This window comes from Molothrus ater, chromosome 9 (genome assembly GCF_012460135.2).
Source record: "Molothrus ater isolate BHLD 08-10-18 breed brown headed cowbird chromosome 9, BPBGC_Mater_1.1, whole genome shotgun sequence".
NCBI classification, from domain to species: Eukaryota; Metazoa; Chordata; class Aves; order Passeriformes; family Icteridae; genus Molothrus; species Molothrus ater.
Window position 1 is genome coordinate 24,181,442 of NC_050486.2, and position 27,758 is coordinate 24,209,199.

Sequence of the window (27,758 nt, forward strand, 5' to 3'; positions counted from 1 at the left end):
TTCTGCTCACTGTTACATCCTCTATCACACAAGTGCAATGACTTGCAAAGCACAAGTACATCACTATTTCACGCTGTAAACCCATCCCAAGTTTCTCTCATCACCAGTGGTCCCATAAGTATGAGGAAAAATGGAAGGAAGAAATAAAGGCAATATTACAAATTCCCACATTCCAAACCCTGCTTCTAAGCCTTTGCCAAACAACGTGTGTGCTGCTGTAAACGTGCTGGAATGTCAGCTTTAGAGTGCTGTTAATGCCATTTAATGAACTGCACCCACAACTCCAGGAAAAGGTGACAAAGAAGCTGTTTTGGTGTTTGACTTGACCCTCATCCCTGTGCTACACAGTTTACCTGAAGCATCTGGTTGGAGCAGACTGATGTGGCAGAAATCTTGTGCAGAAAGTGAATTCCTGGCATGTTTGCTGAGCCACTGTACAGGAAGGGAGGAAACCTGCCCAGACCATCAGTGTCTGTCACCTTCCCAGTGGCCACTGCCCACTTCCTTGAGGAGGACAGCACATGTTCCTTCCCCTCCAGCCCTCCCAGTTCACAGCCTGGTACTACCAACAATGAACAATGAAAGCAGTAATTATTTATTAATAAAGAGGGATAACAAGTAGGAGTTTTAATGTTACTGTTTTACTATTAAACAAACACAATTACTGTAGTTTTAATGCATACTCTTCATTATCTTCTGTTGGGTTGAGGTCTATGTGTAAAAAAAGAAATTGTATGGCCTTCCTAATAAATAAGATTCAAGTAGTGTTTATGCTTTGCAGCCTTGCAAACAGTAGTTGACTTTATCACTTGAAAACATTCTGAATAATTTTGAATCATTCTCTGAAGACTCCTAACTGAATTCCCTTAGATATTTTGGGAGTCTCTTTTTACATTTAGATACCTGAGTTGATACCTGAGGACTGTTTAATTGTCCATGCGCTCAGACCAACACAACTCACAAAAATATCCTCAAGGGCCATACCAAAAGCCTTGTTAAAGTTGAGGTAAATAACCACTTTCCCATCTGTCATCTGCAAAGGCAATAGAAGGCAATCAGGTAGATTAAGCATCCAAATGCCTTCCTCTTCACAGCCCAGAGATATCTTCCAAGAGAACCTGCTCCATACAGGGCCCAAAGTGAGTTCATCTGCCCTGTGCCTCCCCCAGCTGACCTCTTGGCCATTTTGAAGATAAAGACAAAATTTGTCTTCCTCCAGTCAACAGGAAACTCTCCCTGTTTCCATTTCTATTCCAAGGCAACAAACAATGGCAGAGAACATCAGCCAGCCCCCTGAGCACCTTGGATGCTGCTCATCTTCCTCCGTGGCCCTGGAGGGAATGAGCTCCTGCAGTCTTGTCCTTCAATCTGTCACACCAGCAATGCAATAACCACTGTGAGAGTGGGCACTGCACTTAACGTATTTGCTCTGCACAAAACATTTCTTATGCTCTCTGTGTCTCACAACCTTATCATTTCCTCACAACAGAAAGATCAATCAATTTCATAAGCAATGTCTTCCAGGCTGACTTTGATACTGAATGGTGGGATAGCATTGCCATCACCTTAATCCTCACATGCTCATACACGTTCAGCTGCAACAGTTTTGACATGCGGATCAAAAGGTTGATTTGAGAATAACCAAAGCAGTTCATAAGGTTAATTTGATAACATCCAAACCTGTAATCTGCAATCAGCTGAAGGAAGGAAGGACCTCCTGCTGCACAGGTGGTACAAAGACACCCATGTTACCCATAGCAGCTGGGGAACAAAAATCAACAACATTGTTGTAGTAAATTCACAATGTGTACACAAACCCTTTGAAACAATGTGCATAAACACCTCCTGTGAGAAACAAAAGCAGTCAAAAATGAAAATACAACAGTCTGCTGTGATCTACACTATTTAATGTCTCACATGCAGTCATGCCTATGATTTTGCATTCATTTCATTTCCCATTAATGGTTTGTAATCTGGGACTGCTGAATTCTCAGACAGGAATACTGACCTGTCAGATGTTTTTGATTTGGGATCAAATATTCCCCGTACTGTAGTTTTATCCCTCACAATTACAGACTCGAAGCCACACTACCTGTGCCTTCCTGCACTGCCAACAATGCTTGTGACTGCCTCTGTCTTCTGTGGGGACTGCAGAGTCAGTCTGGACAGCTGATTACCCTAAAAAACCCCTACAACACACAATCTTACACTCTGCTTTTAGACAGACACAAAAATCACTGAAAGGACCTAATTATGGCCCTGCTGGTTGAGCACACAGGCAGAGCAGTAATGAATTATTGTTTCTTTAAGTCTAGAAGAAATCACACCTCTCACAGATTCCAAAAGCTGACTGGTCTCTACTTCTTCCCAACCTAGAATGCCACCACCCCTTTGTAGCAGCAGGGTCATGATCCCCGCTCCTCTCACCAGCCCAGACAATGCGTTCTTTCAACAGCTTCCACATTTCCTACAGACGGATCGTCTACTCCAGCTGTTCCCCGAAGAGCTCTGCAATGTTCCTTCCCAGAACCCTACAATATTTGTCAGTAATTTCTGCTATAGATTCCCTGTAACACATTGTTTGTGTGCTCTTGATTATGTTCTACCAGGCTGCTTACCCCATTTTCCGTGGCTTGTTCTGATGTTACCATGGTACCATAATAAGTACAAGTAGAGACTCTCCAACAGTAGATCACCTTTTACTGCACTACCCTTTCACTGAAAAGGAAGCAATCCACCTCAGTACTACTTCTTTTATTTTTTTTTTTTTTTTTTACTGAACTATTACCTAACAGCCCCAAGAGCTTTCTAAAATATTTGCCCTTCACAGTTTAAACTTTTTTTTTTATTTGAAGTCTTCCATTGAGTAAGAAAATTCCTAACAAGTTATTTTAGAAAGAAAAAAATAATAGAACCCCCCCTCCAAAAAAAATACAAAAAAACCCATCCACAAAAGAAACAAACAAAGAAAAAAGAGGAGAAAAATTAAATCTCAGAGAAACTACCAAACAAAATGACAAAAACTCCCCACAGATTCGAATACCAGATATGTAATGGGTGCTTATGGGAAATGCAGACTCCTAACCACCACACTCCTATTTCTTGCTAGACTCTCATCAACAACAGAACAAATTTATCTATTTCAAGCTTAGATGAGACCAGATTATTAAAAGCAGAAGGATTTTTGCAAGATAATGGCAAATATCTTATGAGGTCAGCGGGTATTTCAAAATTTCCATCAAATAACGGCTTTTACCTGCTCCAAAGGGAATCAGACTTTTTAAAACAGCACCCATATACATCATACCTAGAAGCACTGGAAACACACCCTGCAGGAAGGACCAACCCTACGAGTCCTGTGGCCTCCAGGAAGAAAGGTTGGATGACATCAATGATCATATATACAACAATATTCATATTTTTCATGCATATGAATATTTTTTCCACCACTGTCTGGTGAAAAACGAGTATCACTGCTACAAGGAACGAGTGGTAATTGATCCAGAAGTGCAGGCACCATCTCAGTTTTGCACAGCTGTGGTGAAACTGCTTCAAAGTCACTTTTCCCGCAGCCAGGCAGCACCTATAGTTTCATTACTAAAAGCAGCATGCTGGAAGCAACAGAACAGATAAGCCTGGGAGGGTCTTTGAAATTATTCATAGTCTTTCTACTGACAGCTTCAGCAGAACTTTTAACATTAAACAGCTTGCAAACAGAGATCAACAGCACATCAGCTCGTACTGACTACAAACCTTCCGCAGGTTTCAAGTGATACGCAGTGGGCATTAGCACAGCTCAAAGGGTTTTTAAAAAGACTGTAGGAAGCTGGAAGATGCAGATATTTCAAGCATAATTCATGATGTAACTGTTGCTTATGATAATTTTGTTGAGCAATATACACTGGGTAGTTCTTGAAGGGAATAATTTGTATTATTTTCTCATTATAAAGCTCATTTTTTTAGCCATTGGAAAATAAAGAATGGCTGGATTTGTACCTATTTCTTTGGTAATGGGACACTACATGATTGACAATGCAATTACCAGTGTAAAGGTTTTGATATGCCAAGTAATACTTAAAATAGAACTTCAATATTTTTCATGTAGAGAGCTGTGGGTTTCGTAACAACCTGTTTTTCTGCAACTCAAGAAATCTTCACAGGTTCAAGAAAAATTCCTTTAAGCTTGATATTTGTGAAGAGAGACACGCATATAAGAGACATTCAAGCATTCCATGGAAAGGTTGGGGAAATTAACGTTTCAATTACATGAAGAGTACAGTTACACTTTTATAGATCTTCATGAACTGAAAGAACCTTTTTTATTTGAAAAACATTAAAAATCTGTCTCTTCTAACGATATTGGGAGATATTTTAGACCTCAATTTCCATATCTACTTTAAGCCAAGTTAGTATGTGGGCATGTAACATTAATGTCGACTTATTCCTTCCCCTTTACTATAATTTTTCTCCTCTAAGCTTGCCAGGTACAGTCTGACAGTCGGAAGCCACTGAGATTTACCAGATTCAACCTCTTGTATAGAGGTCCATCTATTAGTGCCAAAAAAAAAAAAAATAGCATACTATAATTATTTAGTTAGGCTGTTTAAAAACAAAAAATCCTTATTTCATCTTTAGACTTAAATCTTCACTTGCCTTGAAGAAAATATGAATGTCTGTCTCTGCTGTGACTACACAGAACATGGTCTGGATCCTGTACAACACACATGCAGTTTCACAGTTCTGGTTTGCATCATGCTTCTCTTAGGACTGGTGATTTGTTAGCATATTTCCTTCTTTCCCTTAGAGCTTCTCATACTATTACAAATCTCTTCCTTTTACTTTCTGTTCTTTCTCTCCTCTTTTCTATTACTGGTTTTCAACACAATTGCTGAGAGAAGTCTTTCATTTCTTTATGGAGGACAGTAAAACTCCTCACTCCTCCGATCTGTTCTGGTAAAAGAGACTGCAATGCAAACCCTGCTGGGGAGCTGTCTTCTTTCACCTTGAATTTCAGCACCCATGACCAAGCCTGTCTCTGTTTGTTATCCTAGGCGAAGATACATGGCAGCTTCTAGTACAAATATAAGCTGTGAGACCACACCTGGAACTTGCCAGTGTTTCTGAGGTCACCAGGAAGGCAGAACAACAGAATCTTCAGTAGCTGGTGCAGCTGAAGAGATGCTGCAGGTGTGTTCACAACATATCTTACCAGGAAGAGAATAGAGTGTTCCAGCCGTCCACTGAAGGAAGTGAATTAAAGGGGACTTTTATATGAACCACAATTTTCCCCAGGCAGCACGTGATCCAGAACCATTTTCTAAAATGAAAGAGCTTTCCCATCCTTGGAGAGTTTGACTTTAGCTACAACCCCATCCCTCTCTGCCTTTAGGTGGATCTCAGCCAGCTGCTCCTCACACATGGGTGCAGATCCCAGCCAGGCAAAGGATGTTTGGGACACACTCCTTAGGAACAGCAGCAAGTGGGGTTTATGGCTGATGGCCACCTGTGCATTTCTGGCATTTGGGAGAAGTCTGCATCCATCAAGGCACTTAAAAATGTGCTCCACTTTGACTTCAAGCAAACTCTCAAAATAAAGTGAATGCTTCACCTGAGACCACAAAATCCTACAATATGATGGAGGAAAGGAGCCTACATCACACTGATTTAAATCTAAAAATTACCCCAGCTAAATCCAGAGGTTTCTCCAGATTTTCCCTGATGTGAAAATACCTATAGTATTCACAAAGCCCACAGCCACCACACTCAGTTCTTTATCTTGTAAGTTCATTCTTTACTTTCTCAACAGAAATATCTATATAATTATCCTATGCATGAGTAATATTGGCTCAGAAAATCAACTAACATGGGATTCAGCAGACCCAAGAATTATGCAAAGACTGTTTTAAGCAGCTTACTATTTAAAAGAAACAATTTTTTTAAAAAGTGCATCCACCAAAAAAAGCAATAAAGTCCTTTGCATACAAGCAAATTAGCAATATTTCTTCCGTTCAGCTGAAAAGCTGTGGACATTGAAAATTAAAAACAGTCATTCCATGAGAAAAGAAAAGCTGCATAATTATAAAAAAATATAGTTATAAATGTCCTTTTGTGAGAGTGCATAAATGAGAATAGATGGAGAAAGAAGGAAACCAAGTATAAACATAATTTTTTTTTTAAAACAACCCAGACATATTGGATCCACTACAAAAATGAGCCACAGTCCCCCTTTTTTTCAGCTGTAGTTGTACTGCAATTAGTGAAGCCACATCGGTCTGCTTATAGTATAACATCACCTAAATATATTCAATTTCTAAACAATATTTCCTTACAATTGTTTCTTTCTCATTGTTCCTATCCTTTCCCTACCTTTATACTGTCTTTGAATGCCAATGGGTGGTTATGGAAAACATTTGCTGTCATATCAAGGGCTTTCAGCCTCCAGTAACCCTGTTAGAACAGGTCTTTAATTAGCATTATAAATAATTGCTGACTACATTTTTGTTCTGGGATGCAGAGAAAAGTTGATTTGAAACTAATTCCAATTCAGGAATTTTATTTCTTTTTCTGCAGTTCAGAGATAGAGATGGAAGAATGGTCCTCACTCAGAAGTGACTGGCAACCTCTTTATACATTATTTTCCAGGTCATTTCACTGAGCATTTTGCAGGTATTCTATTTCATTCCTTGGCAACTGACCCAAAACTTTGAGCTGGATTACTTGAGAGATAGGCATTGTCTTTGGTATCCTTGGCTAAAATAAAGCTATTTTTCTAGCCTGCAATTCTTCCCAATATACCAATGAAGATTCCCCCTCCCAGCTCTCACATTTTTTTCCTTTTAAATGGCATTTTGGCCTTAATTATTAGGATCAGAAGAAAAACATCCATATCATTATAAATTAGAAAATCTTTAATAAGAATGAGCTTGAACAAATTTTTGTTATAATGAAAGGATTAAGATGCCTGATAGCATTAATATTTAGGAAAAATTAAACAAAATTGCTTTTTATCTGCTGCAAACTATGTTAAATATTTAATATGCCACATTATAAGGGCACCATTTGCACAAAGGGTATGACAACCTTTGTGTTATGAACCTTCATTTCAGCAGTTCAAACTTAGCTGGAAAAACTTCTAAAAGCTAAATTTAAAACCAAGTACAGGGGGATTTTTTGGCAGTTAGACCTGAGAAAAACTTCAAACCTGTGCAGGGCTCCAGCAGAACATTTTGCAAACATTCGGGGCTAAAGAGGCTGCCTCTCCTCACCCAGCACATGGTTTATTTAGAAGGGAGCACTGAGTTTAATTGTTCTGGAACTTATGGGAAGCCTTTCTGTTGCTTAGCTTGGAGTGTCTGGATGTATTTTTAGACAGCTTTGAAACATAAAAAAAAAAAAAAAAAATAGCAAGTATTCTGAGGTGATGAAGGGTGATTTCTTTTTCAGTAATCTAGCAAGAGATAACTTTAATGTAAATATTGTGAGAGGAAAATTCTAGCTCTCAGATTATGAGTATAAATATTCCTTTATAACTAAGGTGTGATCAATCTGCTAGGATCAGTAGTATGCTTCTGAAAAAAGAGCAAATCACTTTCTGAAGTCTGAAATCCTGGAAATTTTCAAGCTTTCCCTGGGAGTTTAAACAAATAAATCTCCAGAAAAAAAAAAAACAAAATAAGTAAGCCCCAGAACCCAAGCTGGACCTGCTTACAGCCACCTATGTAGGGCATGAAATTTTAAGGTAATAATGTAACAGTATAATGTAGTAAATTTGGTACTGGATTTTTACTGCTTGCAGATCACTGAACTGAGAAACAAATAAAATGAAAAAATTCTGAGGTTGCGCCTAAGCTGCTCCTTACAATGACCTTGAAAAAAAATCTATTATCTTTTGCCTTTATCTCTCCTCCTGTAAAATGTGATAATAAATACTAGTTAGATATTCTATCTTGGGATGGGACTCTGAGCAGACAACAGCAAAAATTTACAACCACTTTGCTTTTGCTGGCTGAGTTTCCAAAGTCAGCCTCACAGTCTATAACCCCAAAAACATAACCAGAATCACCCTAACTCTTCAAAACCTAATGAGTCACTGTGAGTTACATTTAAAGCTCTCCTTCCACCTCAGCTGACTTTTATTTTATCCATCCAAGTCAATTGGTTTCATCTCTATCCAAGGCAGCTCTTAGCTATTGGACTGGGGAGCAGGTTCAGCTCTGTTGTGCAGCCCATGTCTGGTGCCATCATTTCAAGAACTGTGGTTTTTTTCCATTCTCTATTTCTTACAGCTGTCATCCTCACTGAATAAAAACTTTGCTCCTTTGCAAAACAAACAAACAAACAAAAGCATCACAATTATTTTATTTTATTGTTGCTGTGCTGTAACTGAATCCATGACCAGCTTCTGAACACTACTGGATTTTCACAGCTGTAACATCCTTGTTTCCAAGGCCCAGCTTTGTGAAGTTCACATCTCACATTCGAGGAAATCCAGTATTAAACAGGAGAAGGACAGGAGAAGTAAAACAATTTCAGAGACACTGCCGTTCACAATTAGCTTCCAGATTTTCTAACTCTGGCATATATTGTTGCATTTAGATATAATAGGATATTATAATAGGAATATTTATATTGTTGCATTTAGATATAATAGGAAAAATTAAGAGACATTTTACTATGTTGCAGTCTTATACATAGGAAAAAAAGAGTAGTTGACCAGCATTTCAAAACTACAACTGTTTCATATGAAATTAAGATGGAAGATATCCAGCAGAATCTTGCACAAAGTGAAGGTAAAAAATTAGTACTTTTCAAAAACTCTCCAGATTCAAGTCTGATTTACCACTAGAACAGTAACAGGATATATTTTATGTATCTATATTTTAATAAAATCAACATAAATTATATTTTTTGACCTTGACTACAATATCTGTATTGTGTCACTTAGGGTCAGAAGGCTTTTTTTATATTTTTAAAGTGTTTTTAATTCCCTACCAATGCAAAAATGGTAGAATACCAACATGAGAAACTAGTACAGAAGCACACTGGAACTCAAAATATCAAGTATCTCTACTTAAAGGTATATCTTAGAAAATATACTCCAATAAATAGCTTTTACTGAGGCATTAGTGATCATTAAGCTCTCATGCATGTGGCTCATGCTGTCAGGCAGATCATATTAGTGATACTTGTAAATGTTGTGCATCTGCTAGAAAGTATCTCAGCTTCACTTACCAGAAGGTTTTCTAAACATTAATTCACATTTTTGGTGGCTTCAAGAGAGATAGCTTTTATTAATTACATGTTAAATTAAAGCTACAAACAGCCTTTATTTATGTTAGCACAAGATTCTGTCAAGGGATATCTTTATTTCATTGCACTATACTTTCCAAGAACTGAAACCTTCAAAAGAAACTCTAATAACAAGTTTGGTTTGGACCTAAAATTGTATACCAACCTTTGAAACAAAGAACAAAAGGAAACCTTCAGTTTCAACTGTAAATATGAGGGTATTGAAATATCAGGTTGTGCTGAACACCTATATTTGGAAGGCAGAAACTTTTCAAGCATGAAATCCCTCCTTCAAGGAAGGCAAACTGAAATCAAAACTAAAACTAAAAAAGCAAACCTTTGGAAATGCACCATGCCATTTTCACTGCCATCACTCTCCTTCCCACACCTGCTGCTGCTTTGAGTATGTTGATAATTTGCTGGAGAAGAGCTTTCCTTACCTGCAGAATTTCAGGGGAAACCACACAGTGGCAGTACTGTGAACGCAAACACTCTGTTCTGTTGTGCAGCAGCTGCTGACAACTAAAATACAGTTTTCCAGCCTTGCTTATGGCTCAGTTGGCTGTTTCTTTTCTATATAGGAGAACATGCAGTCAACATGTAATTTATTTCCCTTTTAAATTTTAGGATCCAGAGGCCCCAGGCACAGTCACATTTCACTCCAGGCTACTATTTTCTTGCCCTTTGTATCCACTCCTTCACTTCCTGCTACCCAGATATGCTTGTAAAGCCCAGTTCCTTAGTGAAAACTTGGAATTCTTTGCCAAAAGAAAAGGGACACAAACTGAAGGAGCATCCCTACACAAAAATACCAACACACCCACCCCAGACATTTATGATTCATCTGGGTTATTGGTTTCTGTACTTTCATAGCACACAGAAACAAGTTGATGAGTATTAGAAATGACAAATCCAGAATGCTCTATTCACTTGCCTGTACTCTGAGACTCTTTTCAAAGACTGCAGCTACACAGATCACAGATGTCAACTTCAGATTTAAAAGTACCTCACATCAGCTGGGAAATTTCCACTCTTTTGGAAATTTCCTCCAGGTGAACACTCTCTGATTGTAAATAATTTTCTGGTTTTAAAACCCCCAGATTTCAGGCAGGAATGTAACAGTTAACATGAACATGTATTCTTGAAGAGCGTGACATACAGCACAGGGTTTGTAGCTTGTTTGTTTTTTAACTTATACAGAAAAGTCTATTTATATCCATCATTCCCACCTAAATCAATACCCCTTCATTTCACCAGGTACACACACAGTATTTCTCTTTTTTTTTTTTCTTTTTTTCTCCTTTCAAAGCAAGAATCAGCTTTTCCCCTGCAGGGGTTAACACTCAGTGAATCTGAATGTGTTTCCTTCCCTACTTATCTTTGCTTTTAGCTACAGAAGCTGCTCCTGAAGGTAAAGCCCTTCTGACTGCACATGCAGCAGCACTTTTCCCCTGGCTGAGTCATTCCTCAAGTTCACAGAGTTGAAACAAGCCAAACACTTCCTGGGCAGGATTGGCATCACAATCCTTTCCACCAGTACCCCCAGGATAGAGACAGTCCCTCAGGAGAGCTCAGGGAATTATGTTTAATAAAAAACTACACAGAAAAATACACATGCTACATGACTCCCCTTCATTGACTGAATGGCATTTAAAAAACAACCATAAGAACATTAAAGTATCCAGTACCATAGCAGACGGGGAAAACGTCTTTTTCTTATCAAAGCTAAATCATTATATCACTTCTGATTGTGAAGCCATGGGGTACTGGTGTTTTTTAATTCCACTAGGAAAAATATTAGGAGAGGATTTTATCACATATTAAAAGGCAGAGTATGTTATTTTAACTTGGATATTCCTCAGTTTCTTTCTTTGGTAAATCTATCCTTTTAAGTTGAATCTCTTTATCTTGAGCTGAAATGTCCCTGCCTATAAATTTTGTAAATGGTATCACATATTTCCAATAAACAATTCCAAAAGAATTCTCCATAGAATGAATTCAGCATTTTTACAGCAGCACCTCAGAAAGGATAAAAAACAGTGATGTTTTCAAACAAAAAACAAACAGAAACACCATTTTCTTCCCCAATCTCAATAGCAATTCCCTGTTAGGGAAGTTACTAATTTTACCATTTCATGTCATTTTACTACAGGTCCAGTTACCTGTTACAAGTCCCTCATAAATTAACAGCCAATCCTTAATGAAAGTCTAATCTTGAGCTGCTGAGAGGACACTTTCTGCTCATGACTGTGCTTCTCATGACACAGTTCCTTTGGCCACACGTTTTGGGGCAGATGGCAGCAGAGTGAGCACACACACCTTGCTCACACACCTACAGGTACCTCTGATGGGACAGGCTGTGCCAGCAAGTCCCACAGCCACTCACCAGGGATGTCAGCCTCTCATGGGGCTTGGCAGTGTCTGTGCAAGGGCACAGAATGGGGAAAAAGCAGAGAATAAGCCTAGAAAAGGGCACAAGGCAGCCCCTAAGGGAGGTGCCCCAAGGTAGGCCGCAGCCCAGCCACACGCGGGGCACTTTCTTTCCAACAAAGCAGTCCAGCTAAAATAAACACTTTATGGCTTCTTTGTCAACATTTTTAACACTTCCCACACACCCATCATTGTTAAAAGACAAAATCAGATAAAGGGCTCACACACTGCTGTGGTGTAGGAGCTGAGGAATCCCTCCCTGGCCGGGACGTGCAGGGCTCCCCTCCTGCCTCAGAGCCCCTGTCTCCCCAAGGGGCTGCTTTGAATCATCTGCAGCAGGTACAGCCCTGAGGGTGGGCACTGCACTGCTCACACACCTGCACTGCTCACCTGCACTGCTCACACACCTGCACTGCTCACCTGCACTGCTCACCTGCACTGCTCACCCACCTGCACTGCTCACCTGCACTGCTCACACACCTGCACTGCTCACACACCTGCACTGCTCACCTGCACTGCTCACCCACCTGCACTGCTCACCTGCACTGCTCACACACCTGCACTGCTCACCCACCTGCACTGCTCACCTGTACTGTTCACCCACCTGCACTGCTCACCTGCACTGCTCACCCACCTGCACTGCTCACCTGCACTGCCCACCTGCACTGCTCACCCACCTGCACTGCTCACCACCTGCACTGCCCACCTGCACTGCTCACACACCTGCACTGCCCACCTGCACTGCTCACCCACCTGCACTGCTCACCTGCACTGCTCACCTGCACTGCTCACCCACCTGCACTGCTCACCTGCACTGCCCACCTGCACTGCTCACCTGCACTGCTCACCACACCTGCACTGCTCACCCACCTGCACTGCTCACACACCTGCACTGCCCACCTGCACTGCTCACCCACCTGCACTGCCCACCTGCACTGCTCACCCACCTGCACTGCCCACCTGCACTGCTCACCTGCACTGCTCACCCACCTGCACTGCCCACACACCTGCACTGCCCACCTGCACTGCCCACCTGCACTGCTCACCTGCACTGCTCACCCACCTGCACTGCCCACCTGCACTGCCCATCTGCACTGCTCACCTGCATGTCTCTCCTTCACCCACCTTCATGGCTCACCCCACCCACCTGCACAGCCCAGCTGTGGGCATGTCCAGCCTGGGAATGCCACCCCAGGTACCAGGAAATGCCTCAGACCAGCTTCCCAATACCCCAGGAGCCCATAATGGTAAACCAGCCCTGCATCCCAGCCAGAGGAGCTCAGCAGAAGGCAGAGAAAACTGTAAGGAAACCTGAGGGTGGTAATGAAGGCTCTGCGTGGTTCAGACCTCTGCCAAAGATCCGTGGTTTCCACAGGGATGCTGTTCCAGCCAAGAACCAGCCCTGCCCAGACCACTCACCCAGCACAGCCCATCCCCTCCCCAGCAGCACTCTGATTTTCCAGAGGCAGGGAACTGTCAGCAAAGCTGCCAGCTTTCCCCTGAGAGCCTGGAGCCTCACCTTTCCATTACCCAAAACATCTGACAGCCAGTTATCCTCGTGCTGCCTGAGCAGTACTAGACAGAATGATTGGAATTAGTATTTGCTGCCAAAAAATATTGGATACATTCTAATCACACTAGGAGAGCTCTTGCTAGGTTTTCAATCTCAGAGATGCTTAATATAGTGAAGCAGGAAGACAAAGTTTCACTTTCAAGCTGGAATTCAATAATCCTACTTGAAGCAGTTTTAAAAAACAAACTTTAAGCACTGCCTCAGCATCTAGAGATACAGGAAAGATCTTATCCCTATTGTATTATCATTAAATTTTAATTCTCTCAAACCTGTGCCATATCATACAGAAGTTAATTCATAACTTATCCCTAGTAATCACAGCATAAAACCCAGATTTTTATCTTTTGGGTTTGTATACAACTGTTGAATCCCATGAGTCCAAGTTCAATATACAGCACCTATTATTTTAATGTTCTGATCCTGCATTATCACTTGCCATATTTATTTACTGCTTATTTTCTCTACAGTTCTCAATTTCCACAGTACAGCAAAATGTTTTTGTCTCCTATTTTATTTTCTATTAAAAGAGAAATTGAACTCATTGCTTTGACTTTTACCACCTCGAATATAAGGCAAGGGCCCGATAAGGGTCTCACTTTTATCAGAAGTTCACACCTTTTCCTCTGCACTAAACATTGTTTCTTCACAGCAAATGAATAAAAAACTTTGTTGTTAATGATTCAAACAAACATTTAAAAATATTAGGCTGGATGTTTCAGCCCTAACTTTGCTTAGAATTGTATTTCTGATGTATTGCACATTCTATGCTTTTATGTCATATGTAAATTTAAACAGGACTATGTATTTTTAAAACCCTGTGTTGAAAGATCTTTAAAGTTGCAAGGCTAAGTGAAGGAAAGCCAAAATTTAACCTGCCTGTGCTGCGTCCTGGTGCATTCTCAATTATATTATGTCATAGGTTATTACATCTTGTTAAATTCAACTTGTCTAGCACTCTTCAGACCATTAAAAGATTCTTAAAGAGATGTTACATTTTCTGATTACAGTTTTTGGCTCTTATTTGTGTAGTCTTGTGTTAACAGTCTGATTTTCAAGTACATTTCTTGGTGACTCTCAGCTTTGTCTGTGTAGAGCTCTTACTACTAAGTACTTACAGCTGATAAATGCCATTCTTAACAGAGGTGATTTTCATTCTGCTTCACTCCATTAGTCCAAAGTATAAAATTGCAATGAAAAGCTGCAATGTCCTCTTGGTAGTTTGACTCTACTTTGAGCTCAGTGCTGCCCATATTTATCTAACTTACAGACTCATTTCAGGGAGAAAAAAGCTTCAATTTTATGTACTTTTTGTTAAACCTGCCAAGGTTAGGGACCCAGTTCTGTGAACACTTTTCATGCAATCAGTTCCACCAAATGCCCATCACCTGAGGAGAGAGAATGACCTGTTTCAGGATGGGATATAATGCATGGCTCTGGTCATATTTTGCAGCTATTAAACTCAATACCATGGACTGTAGTGGGAAAAACCTACAATTCAGTTGTTTCAAACTGCCACAAAATCTCCCAACTGCAAATTTCATTGTGGTTTGCACCAGTGATGGGGGAGCTATTTCCACACAGCTGTATGCTTTTAAGATTTTTTTGAAGTTCTCATCAGAACCCCAGTAATTAAGTATTTATAGATGACAAAAATGCACCTAACAGGAACAAACTCATTTGTTTCCTATGGGCTTCAAACCTTTCATGAATAAAGTAGTGCCAAGGGTAACCTTTCATGAATACAACCTTAGGGATCACAGAGTGCCCTCAATCAATGCAGGGAACTCATGTTGACAGAGAATATGGGAAACAGATTGAGGTATTAAAGCACATAGCCTCTGGTGTTTTAGATGTAAATACTATAACCATCAAATATTTAGACTCTTATGTAAGCAGTATGTCATTTTTTAAACAGTTACTGCTTGGAATAAATCTTTAAGGATGGAGTTTTCAGAAGTGCTCAGTATTGGCCTAACTTTGCTCTTACTGAAATCAATCATAAAATTTTCACAACTTTAAAAAAGGACTTTGTCTGTTTATATGTTTCCACAACACTAAGCACAATAAGTCCTGATCCTGGCTGGGGCCTTTTGACTCTGCTGTAATCTAAATAAATTGATTTATAGGAGATCAGTTAGATAAATGATGAGGAAACACACACATACATATAAAACAGCTGGGGTTTTTCATTATGGCATAGCAGCCTTTGGAACTTCTTCATTTTCTCTTTGAATCCTAAAACTCATTTGCCTTTCTTTATATTAATTTCTTTGTTATTAGTTTTCTCCAACATAATTCCATCTTAAATTTGCAGTGAAGTATCTCTCCAATAAAATGTAACTTACTTTCTTGACACAAATTTAATCCCATTAATCTACACAATAAACAATTAATTTTGGGATCTGACTCAAACATTGTTTCAGCAGAATATAATATCTCCTCTATTTCCACAAAAGTTGTTGTTAATAACAGTGCCATGGAATCTCCTCTCTACATCCAGGAAAAACCACCTTTGCTGAGCTGAGAAAGAGGAAATAACTGTGTTTCTTTTACAGGTTTGTAGAGAGGTTGGAACTGTTTCTTTTGTTATTTTGCAAGATTCACACAAACATTAATTTACCCAGGGATTGGCAGTTATTTCACTTTAATATACATGGCAACCTGAAACCTGTCTAAAAAGATCTTATTTTCTGCCAAAGAGCTGCACTAAGACCAAGACAAAGCTTCTGCTTTTCACTCAAATTGGGATATCAAAAGGTTGATACTGAAATGCCTTTCCCCCTATGCTCTCCAAATAAAATGCTACAAGTTATTGAAATTAAGCCTGTGGTTCCCCAGACAGTTCCCAAGGCATTTTTGTGGGAGCTGCTACCCCAATCCTTCGTCCCTGCTTCAGCCACTGGTTCCCAACTCCCTTACTGCTCCTGTGGCTGGAGCTGTACAGCTGATTTTGGATCTCTGCCATGACCCAGACCAAGACTAAATCCTCTTTCTCTTCCTTGAAAGCTTGGTTTTACCCTGGGCCCACTCCCAGCCTGGTGCTCCCGTGCAGAGCTGTGCAGGATGAGGGAGGAGCTGGAGCTGCCCCTGGCAGGGGCTGCACCAACACCCACCTGTGCCACGGGACACATTCCTGAGCCTCCAAAAGCATTCTCACCACATCCCTCGGGAAAGCAGGAGCAAGCACACGTGACATCACAGAGCTGGCAAAAGAACAAACCTCCGAGAGTAGCCAAAGTTGTAAAATAGGCCAAGGAAGGAATCAGGTAATGCTAACAGCTTGTTCATCTTCCTCACCTAAATTCAGGTGATGTTATCACTAGCCCCAGCCTGCCACATATTTTATAGTAAGCAGTTTTAGTCTTTCAGATTAGCAAGCTATATATATATTTAGTGCTTTATTCTCAAACTGTTTCACCACAAATGACAGCTCATTTCACAAACAGCTTATCTTATGGCTAAAGATATATAAATACATACTAAAAATGCTGCTGAAAGTCTCAGAATGTATAATGCAGCCTGGTAGACATGGTAGTGATTGTAACACTGCATTGTAGACACAAATGTTAAAGAAACTTGGCAAGAAGCAACACATTTTAGCTACTCAAAATTCAGATTTTCTCAGACTTGTCCCCTTCTGATGAATGGAACATATGGGAGTATTGTTCATAAAACTTACATTGCTTTTCTTGATGTCTACCAAAATTCCTCATCATGACAATATTTACCAAGATACATAAAGATTCAAATTTGAATTAATTACCCAGAAGTTTTTCTGTTCTTCCAGGTTTGCTGGAAAAGAAAAACACTTCAGAAGCAATGTGTTGTGAGCATTTAGCAGTAGATGTTTTAGCAGCAGAGGTAGCAGAGTGCTTGCTGGGGAAGGGGCCTACCCAGTTAAAAGCCATCACTGCTGAGTGAGATAAAAGACAGGGAAGAAGCAGCTGCTTTGCCAAGAAGCAGTTTGAAATCTGACATTATAAACAAAACACATTTAGATCTAGACATAAATCCTCCGTATGCTGAAGGCTCAATAATATTTTAGCTAGCATTATTACTTACAAATAAACAGTTCCTGAAATACAGCATCAAAACTGCAGAACAGCCTTTAACCTTGTGTTCATCCACTCAAGAGCCATGTTATTTATTATCCTTTATCCCTTAATTATGGGGACTTCACCTACTGCTCTCTACTCATTTGAAATGCAGAATAACATACAATGGATGTCTAAAGACTTAACAGGTGTCAACCAGATATTTGCCAGCTACTGCTACTATTCTACTGGGAGGAGTTGCTGTTCTATAAATACTAATTAGAGTTTTGCACATGATCTTGCTGAAATACCTAAGGTGATGAGTGGCCAGTTGTTACTTTTAAAAGATTAGCACAATTTGAAAAACTAATGTCCCCAATGAGGCAATGCTCACACTGAATAATCAAGAGTTATAGCTGTTCTCTGCCCAAAGGGAATATTTGCTCACTTCATCATTTGGAAAATCTGCTGCCTCTCGAACAATTCACTCTTCTATTTAACTTTGAGAAACTTGTAAAACTTTGTGCAATCAATAAATTAGTACAGTATATGTACTTAGATAGTCTTCTACTGCTATGCCCACATGGCAGGCTTTTTTACTACCTTTACTTCCAAAGACAGAGCTCTTAGTGTAAAAACATGATTAAGAAACTGCAACAAAATAATGTCATACTTAAATCAAGCAGCAAAGAAAAATAGGATTACAGCACAAAGTCCACAACACACAGCAAAAATTCAATTTCCTCAAATCCATCTCCCTTCAAATTCTTCACATCCACTAAACAGGAAAAACAGACACAGGCAAATCAGAACAGGTCTCTATGATACTGAGGTTTTATATTAAAAAATTTATATATTGCAATTTTTGATTTTAAAATACCCTCCAATTCTCTAAAATCTTGGTGCAATAGTAAATTTTAAGCAAAATGTTAAAGTGACACAGCCTATTTCCCTGGTTTGTAATAAAATCTTGAGTTTTATCTTGTCCAGTACACAACTGATGTCACAAGGTGTGACACATTGCTGTATTTCTATATGTGAGCTGTGCTTCAATGCAGTGAATTTGATACAACTGATATAATCCCTTACTATTTAGTGTCCATGACCAAATGTGGAGAAAACATATGCATCATTTTAATCAGATTTTTTTTCCAGGCTTTAATTTTTTTTTTTAAGAAATCTTTTTCTTTACAGTGAAACCTATATTTTTCCTTATCCCTCAAGGATATCCCTACTGCTTCCTCTTTTCCAGTAGCTCATTACTGGAAATGTTTGGCCTTGCTTCAAAAGAGAAGAATATGTCAACACCAGAACATCTGTGTCCACATAGAGTGCTTTGATGACAGTGATATACTCCATTTACATCAGTAACACTGAGCTGAACCTTGATGCTGTCTGCATTTAAAGATCTTACCCCACAGGGCAAGAGAATACAGGTCAAAAACGTTGATCTCTGTTTGACACACTCTCTACTTCAAGAGCACTTGGCAGCAATTTGTTCCAGAGTCAAGAATCAAACTCACAAAGTGTTGCAAAGCTCGGAGCCATGTTTGCATAACCACATTCAAAACAAATATTAAAATTCACAGTCTCTGGAGGCCAATCTACTTTTGATATGCAGGGGTTTGTGAGCAATACAGTCAAATTCTAGCCTGAATACAGGAGGAGTTTTCGTTTAAATCAAAAAAGCCTTAACTCAGGCCTGAACATCTTTTATTAAGAGGGATAATGTACCTATATCTCTCAAATGCAAAAAGGAAAACAGACACTTTATCATCTAAAAATAAAAATTGATCATCTAAAAAGGGAGTGGAGTAGTTATGTGTGACACATGGTTGTGCCTATCAGTGGGGTCAGAGTGTGCCTATCAGTGGGTGAGTTTTGGTACAGAACAAATACAGGCACAATAATGATTAATTCCTCAAATATTTCATAAAGAGGAGTTCAGAGATGAAGCCTGAGCCACAGAGTATTTGTAGCCCATGGCTACTGGTAATCTTCCCTTTAACTGGATTTTAAAACCTTTAGCATTTCTTCAGCTTTTTTAATTAATATATCATTTTCTAATTTAATTACATTGTGCCCACAAAAACTGCTATGCTGACATAAACCCTAATATGAGGTGGAGAGTTCCAATAGTCTCCTTCCACACCTTCCTCCCCTCATGTAGAGCTCAGCACTTTTGCAGCGTTGAATGATCCAGTATTGCTTACAAGAGTAGTACATACAAAACATCAAACAGGATCCAATCAATGCAGCTGGATATTGCCCTGCTCGTGTTCAAGGACCACAGCCACCTGTGTGCTGCAACAGCAGCTGCCACTGCTGCTAAATCCTATTTCAGCAAACAGAGAAAGAGAAAATTTTGTTTACAGGTTGCACTAGAATGCCATGGAAACAGATACAGAGGTAACTGTGAAAGGCATAATCCAAATGGAAGACAGCCCTGATAGAGCTCATATATCCAAAAATAATATATATGTTTTCCCACTTGGCAAACACATGCATAAATCCTATTAACATCAAGACAGAAAATTATACTGAGTAGACCCCAATATCACCAAGGTCCCTGATAACAGTATGAATTAATGTGCACCTTCAAAGCAGAGCAAGATGTTTTCATATGCAGACTATTAGAAAAAATAAAAATATCTTAATAGAATAATCATCTTTTTAAAGAAAAAAATTACATCTTGAATTTTTGAAACAGGATTAAAGTGTGGTAGTAGCCCTGTAAAAGGAAGCTGCTCAGCACCTGCTGCCTACACTGTGCCTGGCTTCAGGCAATGTTATTCATTCCTCACTTTCATGGGAGCAAAATACATCCTCTAAAAATATAAAACACAAAAATAAATAGATCTCCAGGGAAATTGAAGAGAAATCTGTTTTAAAAATAGTGAAGGAGCCTCTATGTTCTAAAAAAATAAGTCCATTTTGCATTGTTTTGTAAGATTTACACTTTAATTTGAAACCAAAGTAAGGCATAAAATTTGTATGAAAGCAATATCTGATTTATAGATAAACTTAAAACACAATACACTCAGCTGCAAATACCAGACCCCAGTGAGAGAAGCCAAAGGTTTTGAAAGATGATTAAAATATGCTTGATAAATGTGGCCCTGAAATGCCCCAAAAGATTTTTCTGAAGTTAAATAGTAAACACAATTAACATGGCTTTTGCTACAAAAACACTAAATGCAATGGATTTTTTAAATTAATTTTCAATGTTATTACATGTTCCTATTGAGCTGGAATTGACTCAATCCACTAACTGTACTGTGAGTCAGTTCTTTTGTCCATATGACCTTGCCATCTAGACAAAAAGCCAAATATCCATTCTGCTGGTCATATGAAGAGGAAGCCACACAATGAGCACAATCTTATGACCACCATTTCCATCTTGTGAGTGGAAAATTTGTGACAGTTGAAGCATTTAAGAAAGATATATTCACAAAGCCCAGATAATGTCCAGCTTGATCAAATGTATTACTAATTAACCAATAAAAAGTAGCAGCTGTGGAGGCTGACAAGAATAACTTACTGTACACCTCTGGCCTAACCTCACTATCCATATTCAAACAAGTCTCCTGGCAAAGGCAAATCAAATAATTCTTGGGAGTCTTGCATGCATTCAGACTCACTAGATTTACATATTATTATTCACAGTAGATGTTTCATTACATTTGCTTTGAGAAAATGTACAATCTATATGGGTATTCACATGTTTAATATGCACATGAGTTCTCATTTTGTACATTTTATGTAGCTGATGATGAGGTTGTTTGGCCTCCCTCTGCCTTAGACCAGGCACTGCTCATTCACATGAGGTCAACTCACGTGGCAGAGCTCAGAGCTCACATTCCCGCACCAAACTCCAGCCATCCCAAAAAAGGCAGAACAATTCCAAGCAGCTTTTCCAAACCAGACCAACCCCAGTCCATCTCCCATAATATTTGCAGGTTTTTTTTGGGACATTAATGCAGGCGAAAAATGGTACAATTGCTCTCTTAAGAACTGGACAGTTGCTGTAAAACAATCTGTCCCAAGCCCTGACTGCTCAGTTTGCTCAAATGAACATCCCTTCAGTCATGGCACTTGAAACAAGGCACTACAAAGGCCTCAAGAATTCAAATTCACATCTGTTCCAAAGAGAACCTGTCCTCACAACACTGCTGCATCAAGGTTCTCATACTCTCAGGTAAAAGTGCTCCTCAACCATGCGGTCTTTGGTCCAAGTGCCAAGAAAAACACATTTATCTCATTAACTCTTTAAGAGAGTAACTCACCATTTTGGTCGGCTTGTGGATTTCACCATTGGAGCCATCCCATCTCTGTAGAGGCTTTTTGTTTTACTGAAGTTGACAACATTGAAAATTACTCTCTGGAAGGGAAAAAAAGGAAAAGAAAAGAGATCAGGTATAAATTCTGAAAGACTTCCTACATATGCTGTCTATACTGGTATGCATAAAAATATACACAGATAACATATGCAATAGATGTGTAGCTTATGAATTATTGGTATTCTCCATAGACTCAGATAATGGATATCCTGCCTGTTCCAAGTATTTAAAATGTCCATGTTGTTTCACACTGCATTGATACATGTGAAATATATGTTTTTAATTTAGCACGCTGATTTTTCAGTAGGAATTTTAGCCAGACAAAAAAACGAGCAGAGCTAGTCCAGTGTGCTGCAGTTAACATTACAGAGATGGATGGAAACCTGGGAGATGGGGTAGCATTCCTTGTGAAAACCTTCTAACTGCTTCACAGAACCGTAGGATAGAAATATAGAATTGCTGAAGTTGGAAAAGACTTCCAAGATCAAGTCCAACTATTAATCCAGCACTGCCAAGTCCATTGCTAAACCATGTCCCTGAGCACCACATCCACATCCCTCTGGAGAAGGTGATCACTTCCCTTAGTGGACAGTTCCAATCCTTAACACCCCTCTCAGTGAAGATTTTTTTTCCCCAATATACAATCTAAAACCTCTGATAAAACCTCTTGTCCTATTGTTTGTTATCTGGGAGAAGAGACTGACCTCCACCCTGCTACAACCTCCTTCCACGTAGTTGTAAGGTCACCTCTGACCCCCCTGTTCTCCAGGCTGAGCCCCCCAGCTCCCTCAGCTGTTCCTCACCAGACCTGTGCTCCAGACCCTGCCCCAGCCCCGCTGCCCTTCCCTGGGCTCGCTCCAGCCCCTCAATGTCCCTCTTGGCATGAGGGGCCCAGAGCTGGACACAGCACTCGAGGTGTGGCCCCACAGTGCCCAGGACAGGGGCACAGTCAGAGCCCTGCTCCTGCTGCCCCACCATTGCTGGGACAAGCCAGGTGCCACTGGCCTTCCTGCCCACCTGGGCACAGCTGGCTCATGTTCAGCCCCTGCTGAGCAGCACCCCCAGGGCATTTTTCCCCAGGCAGTTTTCCAGCCACCACAGGGATTGTTGTGGCCCAAAGGCTGGACCTGACACTTGGCCTTTTTGAACTTCATACAATTTGCCTTGGTTGATCAATCCATCCTGTCCAGACCCCTCTGCAGAGCCTTCCTGCATTCCAGCACATCAACACTCCCATCCAAGGTGGTGTCATCTGCAAACTGACAAGGGTACACTTGGTCCCCCACCCTTCTTAGCCCTCATGCAGCAGCAGAAAAAAAAAAAAAAAAAAAAAAAAAAATTCTGATTTTTTTTTTTCCCCAAAGATAGGAATATTTCTCTTCCCCTGGCAAAAGGAAGAATTTTCCTTTGCAAGAAGTGTACAGGATACCTACCCAGATATTGCACATAGCCATCAGTTGTTTGAATATGAAGAAAAAAATATTCTAAATCTGATCTTAGTTTAAACTAAAACTTTGGGGAAACTGAAGATGACATTTAATAGGTCAAGGGAAGACTAGAATTTAGATCTTTAAGGGTAATGGACTGATACTAAAAGCAAATTAATGCAGGGAGAAGACAAGAGAAAACAGAGACAAAACCTTTTTCTTTACCATCTGTCTGCTTCAAGTCATTTCATACAAAATTACTTATTCTGTCTCTGTTAAGAAAATCTAAATTGGATCTAGCTCATCTCATGGAGAACACTGACTTTTCAGATGGCAAATGCAGTATCCCTCATTTGCTGTACTCTTTTGATACCCAATGTTGATATATTCCAAGAAAACAAAATATGAAGTCTAAATTAGTTTTTATAAAACAGTCCACAATATAGTGATGCATTCAATTTGTATCTCTCTTTAACTTTGTTTTTTTAAAAGTAGAAGTGAAGACAAACCACTAAAAATTATATTCACACTTTTCTTTTAGAGCAAACTATTGTAACATTGGCACCTTTCATAATGGTCCACAAGAAGCCCAAGAACCGATTGATCACTGTTTAAAATTCAAACAATTTTTGACTAAAACAATAAGCTTTCATATTTTGCAACTTTGCAAAAACAAATCTGGACCTTCCAGGCAGTCTGCTCAGGCAATAGGGAGTGAGAATATTAAAGTGAAAGGAATCAGCAGTGGGACACAAACAGGAAGCAGGCACATTTATCTTTTCATATGGGACAGGTAGGAGGCCAGGTAAACTGCATAGTCCTAAGTGGCTCTGTACTCTAGAAAAATTAAGTTTTTTTGAGGTAAGGTAGTGCTGAAGGTTTTGTGAATGGGAGCACATACGTCTATGCTGCAAATTCTGCCAATCAGTAAAAGCAAAAGCTAAAAAAAACCTGTAGGTTTGACTAGAACTGACATGAAAAACTAGAAAGTTGAGAAAATCACTTTTTTGAAGGTGGTAATTCAATTTTGCACCAAAGGCAGTAGGGAAACTACATATCCCAGCACAAGAGTTTTCATGTATTTTGATTTTGACATTTTCTAGTGAGTGGTCATGAGATGAACTTATTTTTATGACTCTGGATAAAAGAATGCACTTAAATTTACAGAATGATATGTTTGTAATTTTAGGTATTTAGGCTATTGCTTATCTGATGAAATATCCACTTTGAGAGGTCTCCAGTTATTTTCCATCTAATGTTTATAATGGATGGCTTTAAGTTACAGAATGGTATTCAGGTCTCTACATGCTTTATGCTCTACATAGAAACATTTCCCTCTATTAGAATGCTCAGATTTTCCTCTGTTACTTAACTCTGTTCATATTTTTGAAAACAAATTAAGTTGCAACAAATTGGTTTGTTAATCTTGATGTTTGCATGGAGTGAATGAAACAAACAAGATCTCCAAACCAATTGCCTTAAACTTTGGATGCAATCATGTCACTGTTGGAAAGGGAAAGTTGCTAATTTTGTTACATACTGACTCAGAGCAGACAGCTGGTAGAGAATGTTCTTATTCCAATCAAGCTTATTTTGTATAATGAGTTGGGCAAATGTACACAACTGGGTAAGCAATGTATATAAAAACAAAAATATGCAGCTCATTTAACAAAACACTGCCGATTATTGCGCTCCGAGCGCGGAGCGAGCGCTCAGCAACGCGTGCAATTCCCCCAGCATGGCACCGAGCTAGATTGGCAGAACCAAAGATTTAACAGCACAGAGCAGAACTTTATCAACACACACACACCACTGAAGTCATAAAGCACACAAACCGAAGCACTCAAATGAGCAGCTGAACTCCGTCAAGTGTTCCTGGTGATGGTTAAAATAGTCCATGCAGCTCAGCCAGTGGAGTGTGCAAAAATGTAATGACTACAGGATGCACACTGGATACACATGCTGGAAAAATATGCAGCTTGCTCAATAAGGTATGCAAACAGCTTTGAACTGAATGCTGCCATAAAAGGCTGTGATACAGCAATCAAAGTTTTGCTGAACAGATCTAATTTTTAGTCTAATTTCTGTCTATACTTATATCCTTTAACACACCAGTTATGAAGCGTAAAGAGCAAAAGGAATAGAAACAAACTGAGCACATTCTAATTTTTAGTCTAATTTCTGTCTATACTTATAATCCTTTAACACACCAGTTATGCAGTGTAAAGAGCAAAAGGACTAAAAACAAACTGAGCACATTTAAACACTCTTTTGCAAGAAAATTATCACTATTCTGAATTATTAAATCAGTTATAGAGATGTAGAAGATTGTCCTCTTATAAGCAATATAATTGAGATACTCCAAAATGAGTATTCAAGAATTTAAGAAATGTCAAGAAAATAAAATGAGATTAAATCTACTTAAAATTCCCTAGAAATTTTTCTGGTCTCCAGAGCATCAATACAGAGAAAAATGGTGCAAATTTTTACAATAAAAATACTTCTTGGGTATTTGGGAGTGTATGAATACCACTAAAAGAGGCAATGTTCAAACTGATGCTGTACCAGAAATAATAATTCTTTGCTTTCACTTCAGATTTTGGATAAAATCTTAAGTATATTTCCTTATTTTGACAAACTGATCTGCAATTTTTGGGTAGGTGGAAGAGGCATGATGCAGAAAAGCCTCTCAGGAGAGCACCGAGTCAAACCATGCTCCTGGGGATGTGTTGTGGCTTCACAGCATGAGGGAAGACAACTGCTGCAGTCTCAGGCTCTGGGCTTGGGCTGCCAAATCTGAGACAGATGTTGGAGAACATGAGACAAGGCAGGCAAGTTCTGCCTACTGAGAGAAGAAGGAGGAGGACCTCTTTCCATAACATGGGCAATAAGTATGAAATTGAAGGTATCTTGCTCATAAAACCACTGGGACAGAAAACAAAGGAAAAGCTTGGTACCTCCTTTAGCCTTAAAATTTACATAGAAATTGAGTTTATGTCTAGTTTTCCTTATAGTCCTTTGCAAACTTACATCAGGAATTAAAGCACAATCTGGTATAAAGGTATATTTAAGGTGAGCAAGACAAAGATGAGCCATGAATAAAAGGAGGAAAGGTGGCTGAAATACATCACATTTTCCTCTTGTTGCCAGCAGTTTTCCTGACTGGTGCTGGAAGGAGCTGCTGGCTGTTTGGGGAGCAAGCACACAGCAGGGTGGTTTTGGTTTGGAGCTGAAGGCACTGAGAGGGGATGGTTGCATTGAGGATCATATTCCAACAGGCTGGTGGGAGCACAGGGTTCACCCAGCTCCCAGCAGGTTTTCCAACTGAAGCAGGTTTCCAAAAGAAAGTCACACTTTTGACAAAGGTTAAGTGCCTTCCCCCAGGATCAGGATACATTAGGTCCCTTCAAAAAGGCTTCCAGGTTTATTTTGCACGGTTTTCCCTGGCTGGCTGCTCACAGAAATAAATGTGCAGCTCTGGCTGACATTAAAAGGGAAAAAAAAAACAAACACACCATAGAACACCACAAAATTCTGCCTGAGGCAGACACCTGGCACGGAAAATTTTGTGTCAAATCATTACAAGTATGAGAAGTTTTAACTAACTGAAAATAGGGTTTGCAGTAGGAAGTGTCAGTCTTCTTAATACTGATGTAACATTCATATATTAAATATTTAAATGTATATCATATATTTAATATTAATGGCATAACAATTTCAATTCAGTGGACAGTGCTGAATGCTACCAGTATGAGCTATCAAAGTACCTGGGGACCAATTGTTTGAAGTCAGTCATGAACAATTTCTTCATTTAACCAGCCAAAATAAGACAACTGGGCACTAAGTAAGACCTTTCAGCTGAAATTAAGCTGAGCTTCTTTTCTTTGAATGAACATTAAAATCCAAAGGTGGTGGATACCATGAGGCTCTGCCTCGCTTATGCTGCTTGGATCTTGCTTTCCTCTCCTGTAGATTCTTTAGATATTACAGCGTTTTGTGAATTCCTGAAACTTGCACCTTTTTTTGAGTTGGGTTCTTGCCTTGGCTAGATTCTTGGTTATCCTTTCCTTCTTTTTTTTAAAAAAAGGTAAAGATGTAAGTTTTCATCCCTTTAAAGGGCAGATCTACTTCAGAAGGAGAGAAAGAAAAAAAAAACCCACAAAGAAAGAAAAATGAACCAAATCATGACTTGTGAGATTTTGAGACACCATTTGTGAATGTGAGAAAGTGGCAACACGGGATTGCTGCCTGCTCACCAAAAATAGTGCTGCATTTTGGTATTTGAGTCAGAAGGTCTTTAGGATCTTTTCTGACAAAGCACCTTATACAAAGCTGTACAAAAATAAATTACACTGGAGGGACTTCCAAATGGCAAGAAAAAAGTGTCACCTGCAACTGTTATCAATGCTGAAGAAAACAAGTAATATAACAGTCAGGTCTTTGCAAAATCCCCAATGAGAACTTACAAATAGCGTTTTTCTGACCTTTTCAAATTTAAATCATTCATTACTGCTAACATTTTAAAATAAGCCATGCTTTTCTTTTCCCTTTGTAGGAACACTTGTCCTTTCAAATGGAAAAGTTTTTAATATTGACAGCATTTAGCCTTTTTCTCTTCAGCTAAGGAGCTTTCAAAACCTGCTGATGCTCAGGAGGGGAACATAAA

At 39.4% G+C, this 27,758-nt stretch overlaps 1 protein-coding gene across 4 annotated transcripts in view; it reads right to left on the reverse strand.

Moving 5' to 3' along the window:
- Positions 1-27,758, reverse strand: part of LOC118689748 (BEN domain-containing protein 5) — an 884,006-nt gene that overhangs the window by 643,563 nt on the left and 212,685 nt on the right. For all 4 annotated transcript variants that reach the window (XM_036388182.1, XM_036388181.1, XM_036388180.1 and 1 more), the window contains one exon: positions 21,612-21,706. In XM_036388182.1, coding sequence (XP_036244075.1) covers positions 21,612-21,706 — 95 coding nt within the window. Of the gene's footprint in view, positions 1-21,611; positions 21,707-27,758 lie in introns of those variants that run through there.